Below are 20560 nucleotides of genomic sequence, written 5' to 3' on the forward strand. Positions count from 1 at the left end.
AATTTTGTTTCCTGGGTAAGTTCATTTCAGGTCAATCGAAATGTTTTGTTCTACTTTTCACTTATATTAAAAAAAAGTTGAAATAAAGTCATTTCAAAATGTTAACCTGGAAACTTATTGGAATGCCCCATTCTGTTTTCTAAATGAAAATTCTATACAAGTGTTTCACTTTTGGCAAATTGACATTTTCTGACAGAATATTTCTGACCAGCTCTCATTTTAAACCTTCTGCACTAGTGCTGTCACTAACTTACTAACCACAGTTGTTGCCTGATCCCTTTCAATGGTTAATAATGCTTGTATTGATTGCCAATTGATCTGATTAATGAGCTGAGGGAAATAGGGTAAGAACTCTATTACCCAAAATCAAGCTACGCAGAACTAAAACCAACAATTTCAGTATTTTGTAGGGAACCTCAAGGTGTATGGCAAGGACTCTCAGACTGAGGGCAAAATAAAGCCTTAGAGATTTTTATTAAGATGAAAAATAAAGCCAGAAAAGCTCCAAACAACATAAACAGATAGGAGTAATACAGTATTGGAGATATCTGTGGTATCGTTCTTTGCATATGCTCTTAGATTTGCATATTTACACCCTTCCTTGAGGACCTGGTAGTAAGAGACAAAGGGCCAGCCCTGTCTCTGGCATGCTAAATGAATCCAATGGGCCAGATTCCCCAATGCCCAAGATTGATGATAGATAACAATAGAGGTGAAGGGTCACATGATGGAAAGCTAACCCACTCCACATGGTGGTTTGCCCTATTATAGGGCCTGAGCACTATCATGAGTATTCATTCTAATGCTCAGCCATGTCCAAATCTAAATTGCTCACCCTCATAATATTGGGGTGCACTTATCCTATAGGTTAACATATTCATACCATTTAACTCATTATCACATATGTCACCTCTTGCTCAAGCAAATTTTGTGTTTAGACATCTGCCAATGATTCTATCCTAAAATATCCCAGCCCAGTATCACTTCCATGTTTCTGCGATTGCCAGGTACCATTAGGTTCCACTATTGAGCATGCTATTCCTAATTCCTCAAAATCTAAAAGTAACTGTCAGGCCATTTATCTATGCCAAGGGTCAGAGGCCTATTAAACTTGACTATACTTATACTAACTTGCTTAAGCTAAAGTCTTATGGGATACAGGCTTGCAGGTTTCTTGCGTTACAGCTGAATATATTAAGGTTAAGCTAACCCTGTGGCTACACAGTGGAGCTGAAACAGTGGGGACATTTAGCAAAAGTATTCTAGTGTAAACAACTTAAGTGGCAGAAAGTTGTTTGTTTGGCACATTTAATATAATTTTTATAGTGGACACTAGGGAGCAATCCTGCACAAACAAGGAGCTAGACTAGAGATAATCTAACAATTAGATCTTTTCTGTCTCTATTTTCTCTGATATGTCTAGATTGTAAGCATGAACAGGGATCATTTTTATGAATTTGCCAGGATGCCAATTAGATTTTAAACCTAAAATCTAACAAACCAGGTTTGCCAATTGTGTAAGTATTAATAGAATAGCCCCTTTTTCTTGAATCTAGGGAGCGTTAGCTTACCAGTTTCAATGCTGGGTTCTTTCCAGATCAACTTTTAACTTGAACAGTATTTCTTAAATCAGCACGCTTGCTTATTCTTAGCCAACCAACAATTTTATTAATTCACCCAGAACTGCATTAGGATACAAGCAACAGTTCACCACTCAAGTGTAGACACAGCCAATGTTCTAGGTGTGTACTATGCACACAATACAGTCTTGCAAGAAATTATCACTGATTAGAGTTGAGGCTCAGCAGTTATATTAAGGAACAATGCAAATTACCAAGATTTCTTATTACATTTATTTATGGTCATTAATTATAGTACCTAACACATTTATCACACTTCCAAGGATACACTTGTTTTTAAGGTACTTTGAAGAGTATGGTATGAATGGATAGGTCTGAAAAGGACAAGTTTAGAATATTAAAAGTAATTGCTTCAAGTTACTGTTTTCGGTCTCTGTTAGGCCAATTTGCTTGGTTTATAAAGGAGTTAGAATAAAAAATATGGTTACTTGAGGGTTACTCTGTGGTGTAGGCAAAATATGGTTACTATACAGTGTAAACTCAACCTGATAACATACAGTTGTTTATGTGAAAAAAATAGAAGGGGTAATACAGTATCTGAATGGAAATCTCACCACTTCTTATCCCCTTAGCCCTGGGAGCAGGGAAGGTCATTTCCACAAGGCTGGTCTGGGTGTCAGTCACATTTAGGATTCTACATCTTCTTGTTGGGTTCAGTTAACTCTCTTGAGCATATGGGGGCTTCAGTTTATATAGGAATCAGAGGGTGGCGCCTTCTAATTAGCTCTGAAACTAGAGCTAATTAGAAGGTGCCATACTCTGATTCCTATTGGACACATGCCAAGTAAGTGCTCAGATTTCAGTTTAGTTTCTCTGTTGCTTCCATTGTGTAGAGGAGCATTAGTAGCTTTCGCCACAACCGAGCAGAGAGCATAAGAAAAATGGCAAACAGATGTGACACATGGCATGATCTTTTGGGGTATCTGGAAAATGACTTTTTGAGGTGTCTGAGAAATAGTAAAAATACCTGAAGAACCTTACCAAGAAGATGTTCCAGATGCCTGAACAATACGCTAAACCATAAAATGTAGATATGATGGGTGTCATGGCAACAACCTTAGACAAGTTTGTGGGTGACTTTTAAGAATAATCAAATGTCAAGGCAGCAGGTGAAAGGGATGTGCTTAGGTTGTGCTGTCTCCTTCTACCCTCCCTTTTTCCAATGACCTTGCAATAAGGAAATTGACTGCTACTGCATGTGTTAATGAAAAAGAACAGCATATAAATATTAGCCAGTCTGATTGTGGAGAGAGAGTGAGTCTTCTGAAGTCCAAAGACTGACCTCATCCTGTACTGAAGGAAGGTACAGAGTAGAAGGCCCCTCTGGAGCAGAACCGTGACTGGCCATCAAGATCCATCTGAAGATCGTAACACCAGTTGGTGAGCTATAACTTTGCTGCTGTTTTATCATTTATCTAATTTGTGCCTAGCAATTGTAGTGCAATAGGTTAATAAAATGTGGTCTCTGTATCTGATGGATATGCTGTGCTTTCATGGAACCCGTTAACGCCTTTTGAACCTTTCAAACCTAAGTCAGCGAGCTTCCAGGGATTGGCGAAACTGACAGGGTTTTTTTTGTTTTTCTCAGGGAGCCTCCAGGGTTGAGGAAGCTAAGAAAAAACACCTAAGCCTCTCAGGGTTGGGGAATCTGATGGGTCTAATTCAATGAGCCCTTAGGATTGGGGAATTTGAGACTGCAGGCAGAGAGCTCTTGGGGAGGGTGAGAATGACCTGCTGACCCAAGACAAGGGTAACAATTGATATCTAGTAGATGTATAACACATTTCTTTAACCCTTTTCTTGTCAGAGGCTTTTTCAGTTTGATTAATTGCAAGGATTGTATTTCATTATTAGCACCTACTATCAATTGGGATCCCTCTTCCTTCTTTGGCCTCAGCCCTCCTCTTTTAAGCAATCCTAGGAATTTCTAAACATTGTAAGATGACAGCTTCCTAACTCAAAAAGTTTTACAGCTAACATGGGGGAATTCTATATTAGATCTTGTCCTAACATAAGGAAAAGATCACAGAACTAAAAGTTAATGGTAGCTTAGGTACAAGTGATCATGAGTTGATCACATTTACAATGTGCAAGCAGAATAAAGTCCAGACCAGAATATATATATATATATATATATATTTGGTGCTTTAATAGGGCCGATTTCACAAAGTTGAAAACAATTATGTGCTAACTCTGTTGGGAGGAAGAATTTAATTAGAAAAATGTGAATGATAATTCACAGCCTTCAAGAATGCCTTACTAGATGCCCAAAAAGTCACAATCCCACAAATGAGGAAGAAGGCTGTGCTGATTAAAAAACAACTTGGTTTAGAAGGAAAGTGAAGGCAGCTATAAAAATAATAAAACAATAGTAATATATAACAAATGGAAGAAAAGAGAAGTTGATAATAATGAATATAAATCAGAAGTTAGGAATTGTAGAAAATTGTTAAGGAAAACCAAGGGACACAGGATGAAATCTATAATCAACAGAGTTAAGGACAATAAGGAGTTTTAAAAATATATTAGGAAAAAAATGAATCCTGACAATGGTATTGGTCCATTTCTAGACAGAAATGAAAGAATTATCAATAATAATGTATAAAAAGCAAAAGTGTTCAATAAATATTTTTGTTCTGTGTTTGGGGAAAAAAAGATGATGCAGTCTCATGATATGCTTATAACACTTTTTCCATTCCACTAGTATCTCTGGAGGATGTTAAGCAGAAGCATCCAAAGTTAGACATTTTTAAATCAGCAGGTCCAGATAACTTGCATCCAAGAGTTTTAAAAGCTGTCTGAGGAGCTCGCTAGACCATTAATGTTGCTCTACAATAAGTCTTTGAGCACTGGCGCCATTCCAGAAGAATGGAAGAAAGATAATGTTCTGCTCATTTTTAAAAAGGGTAAACAGGAGGACCCAGGTAATTAAACACCTGTCAGCCTGACGTTGATTCCAGGCAAGATAATGGAATGGTGATATGGGACTGGATTATTAAAGAATTAAAGGAGGGCAATGTAATTAATGTAACTCAACAGAGTTTATGGAAAATAGATCATGTCAAACTAATCTGATTTTTTTTTTTTATGGGATTACAAGTTTGGTTGGTAAAAGTGATAGTGTTGATGTAATGTACTTGGTTTTCTGTGAGGAGCTTGACTTGGCACAACATGATATTTTGATTAAAAACCTAGAACAATATAAAATTATCATGGCATACATCAAATGGATTAAAAAACTGGCTAGCTGATATGTCTCAAAATGTAACTGTAAATAAGTAATCGTCATTGAGTGGGCCTGTTTCCAGTGGGGTCCTGCAGGGATCAGTTCTTGGCCCTATGCTATTTAACATCTTTGCCAGTGACCTGGAAGAAAATATAAAATCATCACTGATAAAGTTTGCAGATGACACAAAAATTGGAGAGTTAGTAAATGACGAAGAGTAAAGGTCACTGATACAGAGCTAACTAGATCACTTGTTAAACTAGGCACTAGCAAATAATATGTGTTTAATATGGCTAAATGTAAATGAAAGTATCTGAGAACAAAGAATGGCAGCCATACGTACAGTATGGAGGACTCTATCCTGGGAAGCAGTGACTCTGAAAAAGATTTGGGGTTTGTGGTGGATCATCAGTTGAATATGAGCTCCCAGGGTAATGTTGTATCCAAAAAAGGTAATGTGATTCTGGGTTACATAAACAGGGGTATCTTGAGTAGGAATAGAGAGGTTATTTTACCACTGTATTTGGCACTGGTGAGATGCTGCTGGAATATAGTGTCCAGTTCTGATGCCCATAATTCAGGAAGAATGTTGATAAATTGGAGAGGGTTTAGCGAAGAGCCACGAGAATGACTAAAGAATTGGAAAACATTCTTTAGAGTGATAGATTCCAGGAGTTCAATCTTTTTAACTTTACAAAGAGAAGGTTAAGGATGAGTTGATTACAGTCTAAAAGTACCTGCATGAAGAACAAGTATTTAATAATGGGCTCTTGAATCTTGCATTGAAAGGTATAACACGACCCAATGGCTGGAAGTTGTAGCTAGACAAATTCAAAGTGGAAATAATGTGTACATTTTTAACAGTGATAGTAATTAATCATTGGAACAATTTACCCAGGGTTGCAGTGGAATCTCCATCACTGGCGATTTTTAAATCAAGATTGGATATCTTTCTAAAAGATATGCTCTAGGATTCATTTTAAGGAAGTTCTATGGCCTGTGGTATACAGGAAGACAAACTAGATGATCACAATGGTTCCTTCTGGACTTAGAATCTATTAATTTCTCTTAATATTTCAAAGATATACTTTGGTTTACATCTTTTAATATTCCTTCTTCCTTGTGCCACACAATTCCTGTTACTTTGAGAATGCCATAATTAGTTACAATGAAAACCAACAAAATCCCATATAATCGTTTAAATATGGAGAACATACTGCATACATTCTTTGATTATACGTAAGCATTTCACATTATTTATGACTTACAACAGAACAAGAGATATTTTCCACATATAGAAGGCTGTAGATCTTATTCACAGGGCAAACAAATTGTGCAACTTCCAAGTTGGGGTGAAAGACAGATTATCCCTGTTATATTTTATTTACAAGGAAAATTATGTGTAGTTTCTAATTTGGGGTGAAAATATGTGGTTTGGATTTCTTGGGGTAATGGGCATTTCACCCAATTTGACCTTCAATCTTACAACCGCATTTCTAATTTTGCTTAACTTGCAGCTTCACCACCCATCTCTTGTCCCCTCACAATGGACAGGGAGTTACTTTGCATAAGAAAGCAGGAAGTCACTCTTACTTAGTAATTTAGAGAGACAAGGGACATGTCTACCTTTGAAATGGTACAGCAGCACAGAGTAGAATTTACCTACGCCAATGGAAGGGGTTCTCCCATTGGCATAGGTAATCCACCTCCCTGAGAGACAGTAGCTAGCCCAACAGATGAATTCTTCCATCGACCTAGTGCTGTCTACACTAAGGGTTAGGTAGGCTTAACTAAGCCAGTCAGGACCAACATGGCTACAACAACACTTCATACAACTTGATAACTTGGTTCTTTTTAGTTAGGTTGGGAGGGAGAGAGAGGTTTTATTCATACACAAAGTATGAAAAATTCTTGTCAAGATGATTAACAATACTCTTATTTAGCAATTTTAGTTTATATTCTTGGCAAGAGGAACTCCAGACCTTGGCTGATCTGTATTTAGACAAAGTGTCTCAAATTATGTGAACTATTTTCTTAGTTTCTTTACTTCTAGGATGGATCCTATTTGGGATAAACAAAGGTGGATAGTTTTTTTAATTTCTGAAGGCCAGGAGGAATCAGTATTTACTGATCATTCAAGAGATAGCGGTACTGTATATCTTGTTCTATTAACTTTTCTGTAATGATAAATATATATCTTAAACATCCCATTTTCTAAACAAGGTCAAAGAAGGAAATAAAAATATTGTTAAAAGTAACTTTACAAAATGTGTTTAAAAACTACAAATCTGTTTTTTAAATGCTGTACCATTAAAATTGGTTCGCACTACACAGTGATTTTAATATTCTCAAAATATCTTTTTAGGAAAAATAAAAATGAGGACAGAGAAAGCACTGGAACCCCATAAGTGTGTCTATGTGTGCATCCGTTTGCTCCTTTTATTCTTGGTTCATTTTGGAGTTAAGAGCCTTCATTTTGGAATGCAGAGTTTCTCAGAAGTGTGGTAGTAAGCTTTCACCAAATAGAAATATATAAAGATTACTCTCTTCTTGCAAATATTTAAATCCTTCTCACTATATGTCGAGAGTTCGGATGAGCTGTGTGTACCCACTATACTTGGTCTGGTTTGTTTGCAGAAACATACTATTAAAAAGATAATTATTATTTTATATTTTGCTTTGTTTTGGAGGGAATTCGAGAAAGGAAATATAAAACCTTAGATCACATACTTTAATCAACAGTATAGATGCATTTCTAACTGTCACAGCAACTGTAAGGGATTGTTGTAGTTCAAGTCCCTGGCTTTGATCCTGCAATTTGTAGATGGATCCTTTATTGACTTTAATGAGACTCCCCGTAGGGCAAGGGTTGGCAACCTATGGCACGCATGCCAAACGCGGCATGTGAGATGATTTTAAGCGGCCTTCACATTGCCATTGGCATCAGGGTTGTTTATAATTTTTGGTGGTGCCGGGAGCGACTCCTGGCCAGGACACTGGGGGCCCACATCACATGGGAGAGGGGTGGGGGGAAAGGGCGTGGCCAGGAGGGTGGAATGAAGACTTGGCACGCCACTTCTGAAAGGTTGCCAACCCCTGCCATAGGGGTTCACCTGCATGGAATTCATTGCAGAATTGAGGCCTCAAATCCTAATCCTGAAAACATTTATGCAAGTGCTTAACTTAAAATACCATGAGTTGCCCTGGTGAAGCTAAAAGGTTGTTCACCACCGTGAAGTTAAGCACTTGCAGAATCGGGGCTTACGTCAGCAAGGTTGCATAAGAATATTGCCATGAAACCTGGTAAAAATGCCTAAATTCATGTTTTTAAAACTTATCCTGCTGGAAACTTCATTATGTTCAAGTTGTGGCATTTCCTTTCTCTTCTTGCCTACAGGGAAAGGGGTCTCTAACTGGATGCTTGAATGAGGCCTGCTGAGGCCTCACTTAGGGTTCCTCAGGGAAAACAGGCTGGAGTCCTGTGGATCCTATGTTGTAGCATGGAAAGCTGGAGTATCCTGGATCCTCAAACTCTGTGCAGTATGATTCCTTTAGAGCTGTTCTGCTATTGCTTCTCCACAGAGTCTGCAGTCTGTACATACCTCCACCCCAGGGGATGAAAGGAGTGAAGGAAGGAAGTTGCTGCTTGGAGCAACATTAATTCCCTGGAAGATTTCCAGGAAATTTGGCAATTTTCATGGTTAGGAGGGAAACTGAGCATGTTAAGGGCTGCTCTAGAAGTGTGCCCTCCTAAATCACAGATCTCTAACATCTGGTATTCAGCTCAAATAATCAAATAATCCCATCTACATTTAAAATCTATATTTAAAATGGTGTGGTATTTAAAAAACAAACAAACCTGTGGCCACCAATATCCTTGGAATACAGGCTTTTTCACTTTGATAATTTTATGACTTGTTTGTTTATACTAAGCACATTTCCCCCTCTCCAATTTTTACTTTACAGTGAGAAAGCTGAATTGGTTCAGGCTACAACTGCTTTCCAACAAGAAAAGGAGGCTCACATCAAACAGTTCAGATATCAACAGCAGGTGGGTTTCTGTATTTACAAAATATATGATGAAAAAGCAGCTGCACGTTTGTAGATGCAATTTATTTCTTCAGCAATTACATATTAGCAAGGTATGCGCCGGGGGGGGGAGGGACGGGGACGGGACACGACAACACATAAATGTAAAATATCTCCTGATACTAAGCTCAACTTGTTCAACTCAGGTGTTGATAAACTGGAGAGGGTTCAGAAGAGAGCCTCAAGAATGATTAAAGGATTAGAAAACATGCCTTATAATGATACACTCAAAGAGTTCAATCTATTTAGCTTAACAAAGAGGAGGTTAAGGGGTGACTTGATTACAGTCTAGGAGTACCTACATGAGGAACAACTGATTAATAATGGCTCTTCAGTGTAGCAGAGAAAGGTATAACATGATCCAATGGCTGGAAGTCAAAATTAAACAAATTTAGGCTGGAAATAAGGCGCACACTTTTAATAGTGAGAGTAATTAACCATTGGAACAATTTACCAAGGGTTGTGGTAAATTCTCCATGACTGGCAATTTTTAAATCAAGATTGGATATTTTTCTAAAAGATCTGCTCTAGGAATTATTTTGGGGAAATTCTATGGCCTGTTATATAGGAGGTCAGATTAGATTATCACAATGGTTCCTTCTAGTCTTGGAATCTATGAATCTATGAAACCTTGGAATTCCCCCTCTGAATCACTGGCTGCAGAGCACCTTCCGGATGTGAACTGCATGAGTTGGGGGATACCCAGCATGGGATACAACAGCCGTGGCTATTTGGCCATCCTCCCCAACTTCCCATGCTCCCCCAAATACATGGAATAGGCCACCTGCATTGGTCTTGCATATTTATGCTACCTGAGTCTTGTCTGTATTACTTCAGAATTTGAAGTAATATTTTAAAATAGTCTCTATAAATTGAGGGTCATGTGAAGGAAGCTTTTTGGACAATAGCCAGCTGCATGTGATCTCATGCCTCATTTTTTAAAATAGATAGATGCAGGATAGAAAGGGGAATGAGCTAGTAAGAGAATTAATAATTGTAGTTAAGAGATTAGCCAGCACGGCTGCCTTCTCCCCTATTTCATTTCCCCACCTATAAAAATCTTAGCTGGCAGTAAATCAGAAATGGAGATTGCATCATTTCTTTTACTTTCAAGAATGGAAACAGGGGCAAGTTCACAAAATTTCTTGGGCCGGATTCACCAGCAGATCACAGGCTGCAGGCCCCTGACAATAGAAAGTCCACTTGGAGCAGGTGTACAGCACCTCTCAGTAGCTAACATTGCCCCGAAAGTGGAAATGGCCACCACAGGAGAGAGCAGGGACAGATCAGCTGAGAGTTGCACCAATTCAGTCTCTCCTAAGCAGTTTCCTCCAGAGGCGTTCCTGTACCCCCCCCCAACAATAATTTAAAGCAGTTTTTTTTCCAGAAGAACTGATGAGAATAGCAGTTGCACTGCTGCCTACCCTTTCCAGAAACAAATCCCCCTTCCTGTGTTGCTGCTTTTGCAAGAGATGAGCATTTCTATTCATGTTTTTATCACCATGGCATGTGGGCACCTGTTTTGCACCCCCACTCCATCCCCAAGGAAGTAAATCTGTCCCTACTGTAAATGTGCAAGAGGTAAGATAGAAAACGTAGTAACCATCAAATTACAATCTGTTGGAAAGTGTTAGATCTATTCTACACAGGCATTGTAATATGTCTCTACATAACTTAGCCAGCTGTTATGTCCCTTGGCTACCAAATTCCAAGACAGGCTGCTGTTCTTCTGAAAGATTAATGGTCTGTTTTTCCTGTAAGATTCTACTCTGCTTCTCCTGTTTTGTAGGATTCAGATTGCTCTCTGTCATGTGGAAGGATCTGCATATATTTGCTATTAGATTAAATCTTTAATTTTGATAGCTTACTATAAAGGATGATTTCACTTACCACATAGAGTTTAGGTGCCTGGTTTTGGACATTTAAGCTGCACTTTCTAGATCTTGATTCCACTGGTCTCTCCCTGGTTCCTAATTCCTGTACTGAGTGAATCACAGCATTTTCTTTCCTTTGTCTGCTCTTTCTGCCAACCTAGAGATGCTAATCAAGGCTCTCCACATTCAATCCTTTCCAGAACAGTACTGCAGGCAACAACATATGAATGTGCCTTATGACAATCCAGGCACAAATCTATCCAAGAATCTCTCCCATATCTATGACGAAGTAATTGTGCTCAGAACTTCTTGCCTCCAGTCTGAGTGCAACAGATTCTTTCACATTGTTTCATCCAGCATGGAGACGACTTAAAATATTGGGAGAAACCTGACCAGCACGTTTGCCTTGAAAAGCAAGTTATTTACTGTGTATTCAGCTGCTTTTTCCCACCTGCGAGTTGGGGCAATGGCTTTCCTGGAAGAGAGGAGATCTGAGCTTCTGCCTGCTGGTGGTAAACCTGAACCAACCTCCTGATATGTAATATTTGCCTTCTCCACAAGTCTTGCAAGCCATTAAAACTGATCTATGCCTTTCCTCTGCCCAGTGCCCATTTCTCTGTGACTGGGAAGTGAAGGAGATTCATATGCTTGGTCCCCAGCACCCTGTCTGGGCCAAGTCTTCTGTATAGGATCTGTGTACACAGTACCCATATCCATAACACATTGGGTCTGTAAGTTTCTGCTTCCCATTTTCTGCCCCTTTCATGTCTTATTCTTTATGTAACCCTTCTGCCAGACCGCGTCGGCAGCAGCAAGGGCCGGGTTCTATATCTAGGGGTCCCTCTCAATGATACACCACCAAACTGGCTCGAGCCCCCACCCAGTCACCTGGGAAACTACACACTATTCCCTGGGCGCCCCCAAAGGGCAATACTTCCCCTCTCGCAAGCACAGAGTCTGAGTGTAGAAAGAAACCTTTTAATAGCAAAAGAGAGGTAACACAGCACTGGTTTGGGGAACAGTGCAAACAGAGTTCATGAACTCAATGAACCAAACCCCTCCCAGAGTACGGGGCGTGTCCTTCACCTCTCCCTTCCTTCTTCCCCCTGTACTGACCAGCGTCGGTTGCAATGTCCACCTCGTGGGGGTGGCTCCACTCCCTATGCCGCTCCTGTCCGACACGGGCTTGACCAGGCCCTCTCTGCTGCTGTCTCCTACCGCCTTCAGGCCTCGCTGAGTCCCCGACCGCTGGCAGCGACCACGCCTGTTTCCCATTGACCGCTGGCTCCGACCGCACCTGGCTCCTGCTGAGTGAACCGGGCTGGCACCGACTGTGCCGACCCCTCTGCCAATCGCTGATCCAGCTGGCACCGACTGTGCTGGCCTCTCCGCTGACTGCACGGGCACCGACTGTGCCAGCCTCTCCACCGACCGCATCAGTGGTGCTAGCCTTTCACCAGAGTAGCCTGGTGCTCACTCAGCTCTGTCAGTTGTCAGGCAAGGTTTCCCAGATCCTCTACTGGTTCAGCTCTTAGTGATTTCAGCTCATGGGTAAACCTTCTGCTGACATACAGGCAATGTCCCCGCTTTCAAGAAACAAAAGACTCCAAGATGAGTCATTGATTCTATCTTTTAACAATGGGGAGAGAGAATCACTCCATGCCGGGGGGGGGGACAGCCCTTTACCAGGGCCAGTGTGCTCCCAATAGGAGACTTTAACCCCCCCCCCCCCCATTTCCAGGCTGAAACAGCTGTCTGCCACCCTTGTAGAGCTCTGTTTAGTTTAGGGTGCAGATTCTATCATAACAGACTAAGCACAGTTTTGCTGACCTCTGTTCATACAATTGAAGGACAACATTTCATTACCCCAGTAGTTAACACAAAAGTGGTTTGTAGCCCAAAACCAGCCCTGCTAACCATTTCCCATTATGCTCAGCACCTAGGTAAGTTATGCTAAATACTTAATTGTACTCATGCAGATACAAAGCCCATGCAAATAAAGTGCCCCCCTTTCAGCTGCTGAGGAGGGAGAGTGTCACTGAGACACTCAGACCTGGCTTACATTTATTTGCAGTAATGGCCACTGTATACTGGTCATTTTCCAAACATTCAGAAAGGACAGATCTTGCTCCAAGGAGCTCACAATCTCACAGTATGTCTACAGTTAAAACATTACAGTGGCACAAATGCAGAGCTGCAGCTGCAGCCCTGTAGCACTTCAGTGTAGACACTCACTTCAGCGACAGGAGGGGCTCTGCTTCGTTGTAGTTAATCCGCCTCCCCAAGAGTCAGTAGCTAGGTTAATGGAAGAATTCTTCCATTGACCTAGCAACCTCTACACCAGGGATTAGATCGGCATAGCTGTGTCTCTCAGGAGGTTGAGGTCGAGCTATGCCAATGAAAATGTTCAGTGTAGACCAGCCATACGCAACTCCTGGTCTCTTAGTTGCAGTAGAGCCCAAAGATAGCCACGGTCTCAAATGCCAGCAAGATGTACATGGTATTCAGCTCCATGTCTTCTTTATTTAAATGCAAATAACACTATCTCCTAAATATCCTGTCTGGCTGAGATAAACACCTGAATGAAAGGCAGCGGGTGCTAAACCTGGGCAAGATAAGGGAATGCTGGTGGGAAAAGGAGAAGACCTAGAAACGCCTATCGCCTCATCCTCCACTGAAGAGGCCTGACCCCAGATTGTTTGTTGGTCTGCACCTTCAGTCACTCCTCCTGGTTTCCTCATTAGTGCTGGACACAGAGATAGTGATAGCCACAGACATGATTTTATCCATCTAAAACTAGCGACGAGACTGCATCCCATTTTATCTAACATAGATCAGGCCATAGTGATCTGTGCCTTTGTCGCCTCCACGATGGACTATTCCAACTCACTACTCCAATAATAAAACAGCTTCAGTTAGTCCAGAATGCAGTAGCCCACTTCCTCAGCCCCACTGGCAACTAAGAACAGTACTCTGGGTCACTACTACACTGGCTCACGGAGATCCAGAGGGAAGCTTTTAAGACCTGTGTTACCTTATGCTAGTGCAACCTCTTTTCTCTTCCTCCTGTTGGCTTCTCCCCAAGTATCTGCCTGCCACAGCCTTTTGCACTGCAACACAGGAGTGGACACCCTTCCCCGTGCCTTATTGTCTGAGGTGAGAATGGGAAGCTTAAGTTCCCGAAGCTCTATTTTTCCCCGTATCCCTTGCTGGAGTTTGCAGGGTGCTTCTTCATCTTGAGGATAGACTGGGTGAACCTTCACCACACAGCAGTAGCAGATTTCTTAATAAAGACAAGATTGATTAAAAATGGAGAGAAAGGGGAATAAGAACAAAAAAGAAATGATTTGGGTTACATAGCTAGATATACACTTTGCAGAAGATAAATCAAGTAAGACACTCTGGGTGTCACGTTCCAAAAAGCACCCTGTGGCTCCTAGCCCAGGGGTCAGCATTCCACTCCCACACTCTGTCCCAAGGTGAGAGAAAGAAAGAACATCTCCCTTCCCTGGGTTCAGAGACTCTCTTTTCCCTGCCCCCCAGTTTCCTGTCTAGAAATGCCTTCCATCATCTACTGTTGTTTGCAGTAAAGACAACGAGAGTTCTGTGGCACTTTAAAGACTAACAATACCCCTCTGGAACTGTTGTTTGCAGTGTTGGTGTAGCCATGTCGGTCCCAGGATATTAGAGAAACATGGTGGGTGAGGTAATATCATTTATTGGACCAGCTTCTGTTGGGTGAGAGAGAGAAGATTTCAAGCTACATCGAGCTTTTCTCCAGGTCTTGAAGCTGAATAGAAGTTGGCTTAATAAAAAGATATTACTTCTCCCGCCTTGTCTCTCCCATAATCAAGGGCAGCTCTCCCATTTTCCAACAAGTCTTCCCTGATAACGTTTTAGGTATTTAGTTTTTTAGACAGTAGGTTTTGGATTTCCTGTTTTCTCTAAGGCTTTGTTGTGCTAACGCCCAAGAGATGCCCTATTGAGACTCCAAATGGCCTTTAATCATCACCTTTCAAAAGTTTAACTACCCATTTGAAAGTCTTTATTTCACAGAGCAGGCTGCCCATCAAGTAAAGTAGCTTCTGATGGGCAACACAAATTGGTCACTGAGTAAGGTCTGGCTGAGGAAGCATCTTTCTCCAGCTGAAACTCCCTCCTTCCCAACTTATAAATCTTACTTTACTTACATATTCAATCCACCATCACAACTCTCCAGTAAAACAGTGCAAGATATTGTACCTCAAAGAGCTCCTTTCTCTTCATGACCTCCCTCAATGATTACATTTCTCTGGAAGTCTGAAGCTGCCACCCACTAAAATGAAGTTTGTGAGAGTGAGGACTATCTTAACAACAAGCAAGACCCAGTGCTTTGGAACTCATTAATGGAGGAGATAAGAATGACTTCAAATCTCATGGCCACAGGGATAAAATGCAGTGTTCATTTACTAGACTGTGCTTTTCCACAGCAACTGTAAAAGCAAAGAAAAATAGAGTGGAAGAGGAGGGGGGAAAAAAGGCAAAAGGAAGAAGAAGATGTAACAGGAGAGATATGGAAGAAACTGGACAATGCATCATCTGAGAGAGAATTTCCTGTCTCCCAAGCAGAAGAGGGTGTTATACTTGGATATTTGATAGATATTTTAGATCTCCGATAACCCTCATTTGAGTCTATTTGAACCCAAAGACAATAATTCCACCTTTTAACCTTTTACAAGATTAGCTAATGAGCAAGTAGAATAGTAGTCTGCTTCTAAATCACAGACTGTTTTAGGTAACAGGTGGGACCAACCACTGAAGAGCAAATCATCCCAGAAAATGTAGATTTTCTTAATGTGAAAGTTTAAAGTGCAGAAGTAAAACCCTCATTCAGGATCAAATCCAGATTTGTTGTACAAAGTATTTTTCACTGAATATTTGTGAAAAATTGAAAAGCAGTTTCTTTCTGAGCACCTGCTCCTCATTTAGCCACTCCTGTGCTCAGCCAATAACCTTCTTCCCCAATACTTTTTTTATGAGCTTCTCTTCCACTGTTCCTTCCTCTAAACAAACAGTCATTCCCAGGCTGTAACAAAAGTCCCAACTTTCCTGGAGAAGGGGCAGCAGACATCAGAACACCCAGACCCATTTATTTTCTTTTTCAGAGCATTCAGCCCCCACTTCTGGCATCACCATTGTCATAAACTGGTACAAGTCTATTGGTTTCAGTAGAAACCAAACCAAATCCAGCTCTATCTTTAAATTGTGGTGCTATTCTGAAAGTTGACTTTGCATTTGATCATGGGCCTTCATATTTATTGCATTTCAATTGTTCCAGAAGAAATCTGCTGAATTTGCAAATACAAAAATATGTTATAATGACCAAGTCTCCAAACTCAGCCTTGAATCTGAAAATCAAATTGAACTCATACTGGCTAAGACATCACCAGTCATAGCAATTCTGTAATTGGAACTTATTTAACAATTCTGTTGGTGCATGAGCCAGAATAAAATCAGCTCATTCTCTCTTAGTTTTGTTAGCTCTGCAAGGCTAACAGGAGTAAGAAGTTGTACAGTTTTATCTTAGCCAGTAAATTCAGTTGATGTGACACTAAATATCCACTGGAATCAGGTCCATTAAGTAAGAAGATGCCATTTTGCATAGTCACTTTTCAAAGCAGCAGTGAAATTTACAGGCCCTGTACTTTAGAACCCAGCTTACACAAGTAGTCCTTATTAGGACAATCTCAAACCTTGAACAGTGTCTGTACTGGGTGTCCTGACAGTGAACTGGCAGGGCTGCCTGTCCTTCCCCTCTGTGATGTAGAAGGGGTCTCCAAGCTAGCCCCACATAGTGTAGGGCAGAAGGCCACAAAAGGGCACTGGATTTCACCCACAAGTAGCACCATTCCGATTCATAGGCACACTAAATGTTATTATTCGCATGAGCAAGACTTACTTAGATGAATAAACATCTGTGGGATCAGAGTCTGAAATAATAAATTACTGTTTTTGTCAAAGAAAACAATTTTCTTTATTATTGCTGGTTAAACAGAAAATTGAACAAAATACAGTTTAGGGAGACCAAAGGAACTTAAATATCTCCTAAAGTTTGGAAGAGTCCTAGGATGTGAGGATGCCTTTGACAGCTGTTTCCTGAAAGATGCACTGGACTAGTTACTGGGTTGTCTTTTAATGTATGTAATTGAACATAGATAACTTTAAACCATATCACTTAGTATATCTTTTAATTTTTGTTTGTTTTTAAATCAGGAGCTACAAGAGATGCTAGATAAGCATAAGGCTCAAAATGAAGCCTGGCTCAAAGCTAGAGCAGCGGAGAATGACAAGGAAAGAAAAGAAATATGTAAACTGAGGGTAAACTTTTTCAAAGTAATGTACAACTGTGTGTGTAACTGAAGATTCCATTTGGATCCTTTCTATATGTACTGTGGGCACAATTCTTATAGCAATAGTGAAATAAGCAAAATGTTTCTTTTTTCTTGAACACTGCAAATGAGGGTGGTATAACAACAACAAAGTTGTTATCAAAGTATTCTAGAAGGAAGTGTTAAATGAATCACCTACTGCAGGTTCTGGATCACATTTTTAAATTGCTTTCAAAGAATTAATTGTTTTCTGCTTCAGCTTTTTAGTTATGGTAGCTAAAATACAGAAACAAGTTTCCAGCAACCAATCAATCAATTTTTGCATGAATGATAAACATACTTTGTTTCACTATTGCTCTGTTTTAGCTCTAATTTACCTTTAAGAATTCCTACGGTAAGAACCGAACCAAAAAAAATCTACTTTTAAAAAAGTTAACAGAACCACCTGCCCTATAATGGTTTATTTTTAAAACTTAAAATACAGTAATTTGTCCGTATAGAACCAGGCTTAATAATTATCATTATTTTTCCTTACTAATGTAGCTTTGTCCTTACTCAGAGCCAGATTCTCTCTTGTGCTTCATTGAATAGAGAGCAGAGCAAGCAGATTACAACTGAGCCAGTGGCACGGAATTTGACAGCACTAACTCTGCAGTATGCTCTCCTCTCCTCCCCCATCTAGGGAAACTGCAGAAATCTTTTTCCTAGAGCTGTGCCAGGTCAGGCCTCTGAGGTATTTGGAGATAGGGCCAGGGATAGAACTAGGGAGCAGGGTCTGTCTGGAGTGTGCTGCCACGCTGAATCCTTGGATTATCCAATCAGGTGTTAACACTGCATCAAATAACATTAATGCTGAGGGACTCTTCTTCATGGCCACTACTGTGAAGTTGCAAGGGGTGGCAGCCAGTGGTAGAATGGTTCTTTAATAAGAAAGTGGCAGGGAGAGGCGAGCCCAGTGTGGACTGCATAGGGCCCTGGGCTTCTGGAAATCTCAGAAAGCCTGCTAAATCAGGAGGCCAAACCCTCGCTCCAACCCTTAAACAAGGGGAGAGCAAGCCCAGCCTTCTGAAGTTACAGTGAAAGGGAAACTCCACAGCTGAAACCTGGAGATTCCTCCTGCTACCGAGATAAAAAAAATAGCTGGGGAAGAACATGGTCCTGAGTCCTTACTCAGACAAACTCCCATTGGAGCTGGGGTTTGACCAAGGAATAATAGATGGTACTGTAGTTATAAATTCTGCTGCACAAGGCCCACTCATGCTTAGAAAGTGTAGAGCAAATGTCATCCCATTTGGCCGAAAGTTTCTGATGAGATTATTTTCGCCCTGTTGATAAGGCATGAGAGGGAGTTAGGTGGTAGTTAGAGAGAAACTTCTTGATTGCTTTCATGGGAACCAGAGGCTCTCTGTGGAATCATCCTCTGCTCAGCCCATAGATTTTCGCACAGAAACCAGAGCTGGAGGTAATGCTGTTAGAAACAGTAATAATTCTTGCTGGGTCCCCTCTGAGGTTTCTGCTAAGTAGCCTCAGGGGAACTCAGCCTTCTGTAGATATGTGTTACTGGAGGGGAAGGGATGATAGAGAAACACAGGAAGCAGCCATCAATCAGGGCTTTTTCTGCCACTGGGGATCTGGAAGTATCTTTTCCTATGAATCCCTTGGATCTACAAAGTAGGAGGCTTCGCTCCCTGCCCACTCCAAGACCCCAAAGGGTCAAAAGGGGACAACTTCCTGTAACATATATGGTATGCCTTTGAATTTTCAGTTTGATCTGGCCTTAAGTTATTTTTTCCACTTGGCAGTGAACTAGTTGGATTTTGCTTGTTTTGTTTTTTGAATTTCACTTGACTGAAAGAGAGAGTCTGATCATAGCTGTGGATCTCTAGCATTTATGGGTTTTTTGGATTTGAGAGGTATGGGTGGTGAGGAAGTGTTACATTTTAACTCATTCTTCATGTTAATTGCCATGTTAATTGGATGTTTCATCTAAAGCTTGGTCTCCTGTACTTTGCAGGAAGAGATTTTCCATGATCAGGAGAGGCTAAAAGAAGAACAGCAAAACGTTCAACAGCGCAATCAGCAACTGCTTTCTATTATGCAACAGTTTAAAGGAATGTGACCGGCAGTCTGCTGAATAAAGCCTGAACCACATGATCAGAATCATAGCAACAATACAACCCTACTTGAATAACTGAGCTCTTATGTACTAATATAAAAAGATCCAGTTACTGTGCATGTAGAAGGACCATATTCAGTTAGTGTGAATAAGAGTATAATATCCCTAGGTTTCTCGTGATCACTGGAATGATATCTCAATTAAATTTCCACCCACTACCTTTTGTGGATTCAATATTCTTTTCAGATTTTTGAAGACTCATCTCCTTGCCTTGTCTGAGCTTAAAAAAAAGAAGAAAAGGCAGAACACTATGGCTGTCCTAATAAAGCTGGACACGCAGAGTTTTATTTCAGGGTCATGCAGTTAAAATTAGGATGTCATTCATATACCAGAAGAACAGATGAATTGTCAAGTAGGACATTCTTGTTTAATTTTTTTTTTTTTAATATTTTGTAACAATGGGAAAGAAGACAAACTATACTTAGGATAATATGATTGGTCTTTGTGCAAGATTATGCTTACAGTTAAACTGGTGTAACTGAAGAGCAATTCTATAGACTCCATTGGAGTTACACTGGATTTATACAAGGGGAAGCTAAGAACAGAATTTTGAAACTAAGCCTTGCATTGGAGGGATCAAATATGGACCATGTTTAAACAGCTTACAGTAATAAGGCAAAAATCATGTTTCTTATGTGGGTAGGAGATGTTAGGCATTTTGTTTTCAACTTGATTCACGAAAAGGAAAGTTGTTTCAGTCATCTGATTCTTTATATTAAACTGTTTCTCCTTTTAAAATTTCAGTGGGCTGTTTTATAACATCAGTTTTCAGGCAGAACTCCCCGCTGTTTGAAATCAGTGGGTAGTTCTGCTGAAAAATTGCTGGCATGATATAACCCCATATCTTAGAAATCATTTTTTCAACAGACAAATTGTTAGTGTTTGTAGAAGGAAAAGTTGGAAATGTTACACTATATTAGTAATATTCACACTTGATTTCAGAGGTGATGTAGAAGTTAGACCTCCTTATACTCATGCTCTAGTACATTCATGCCTAAAGCATGAGGGACTCTCAGATGGTATAATTTACACACTGTCAGGAAAGAAAAAGTAAGTAAAAATAGGGAAGGAGTCCTACTTGAACTTACACATTATGTCCTCCTGTTAATTGGTTTTCTTGGTACACTTCTCTCTGAGCCCCTTGTTTTGCGAGTTATATCAACTCAGGCCTGGTCTACACTAGAAAA

At 40.4% G+C, this 20560-nt stretch overlaps 1 protein-coding gene across 1 annotated transcript in view; it reads left to right on the forward strand.

Annotated features, from left to right (window-relative positions):
* LOC137166863 (uncharacterized) overlaps positions 1 to 19901 on the forward strand; it is a 60643-nt gene extending 40742 nt beyond the window's left edge. The window contains exons 10-12 of the mRNA XM_067568752.1: positions 8833 to 8917; positions 17082 to 17186; positions 19212 to 19901. Coding sequence (XP_067424853.1) covers positions 8833 to 8917; positions 17082 to 17186; positions 19212 to 19316 — 295 coding nt within the window. The 3' untranslated portion in view covers positions 19317 to 19901. The remainder of the gene's footprint in view (positions 1 to 8832; positions 8918 to 17081; positions 17187 to 19211) is intronic.
* Positions 19902 to 20560: the final 659 nt, after the last annotated feature.

This window comes from Emydura macquarii, unplaced genomic scaffold (genome assembly GCF_026122565.2).
Source record: "Emydura macquarii macquarii isolate MOO-44397 ecotype Brisbane River unplaced genomic scaffold, CSIRO-AGI_Emac_v2 contig_2897, whole genome shotgun sequence".
NCBI lineage: Eukaryota > Metazoa > Chordata > Testudines > Chelidae > Emydura > Emydura macquarii.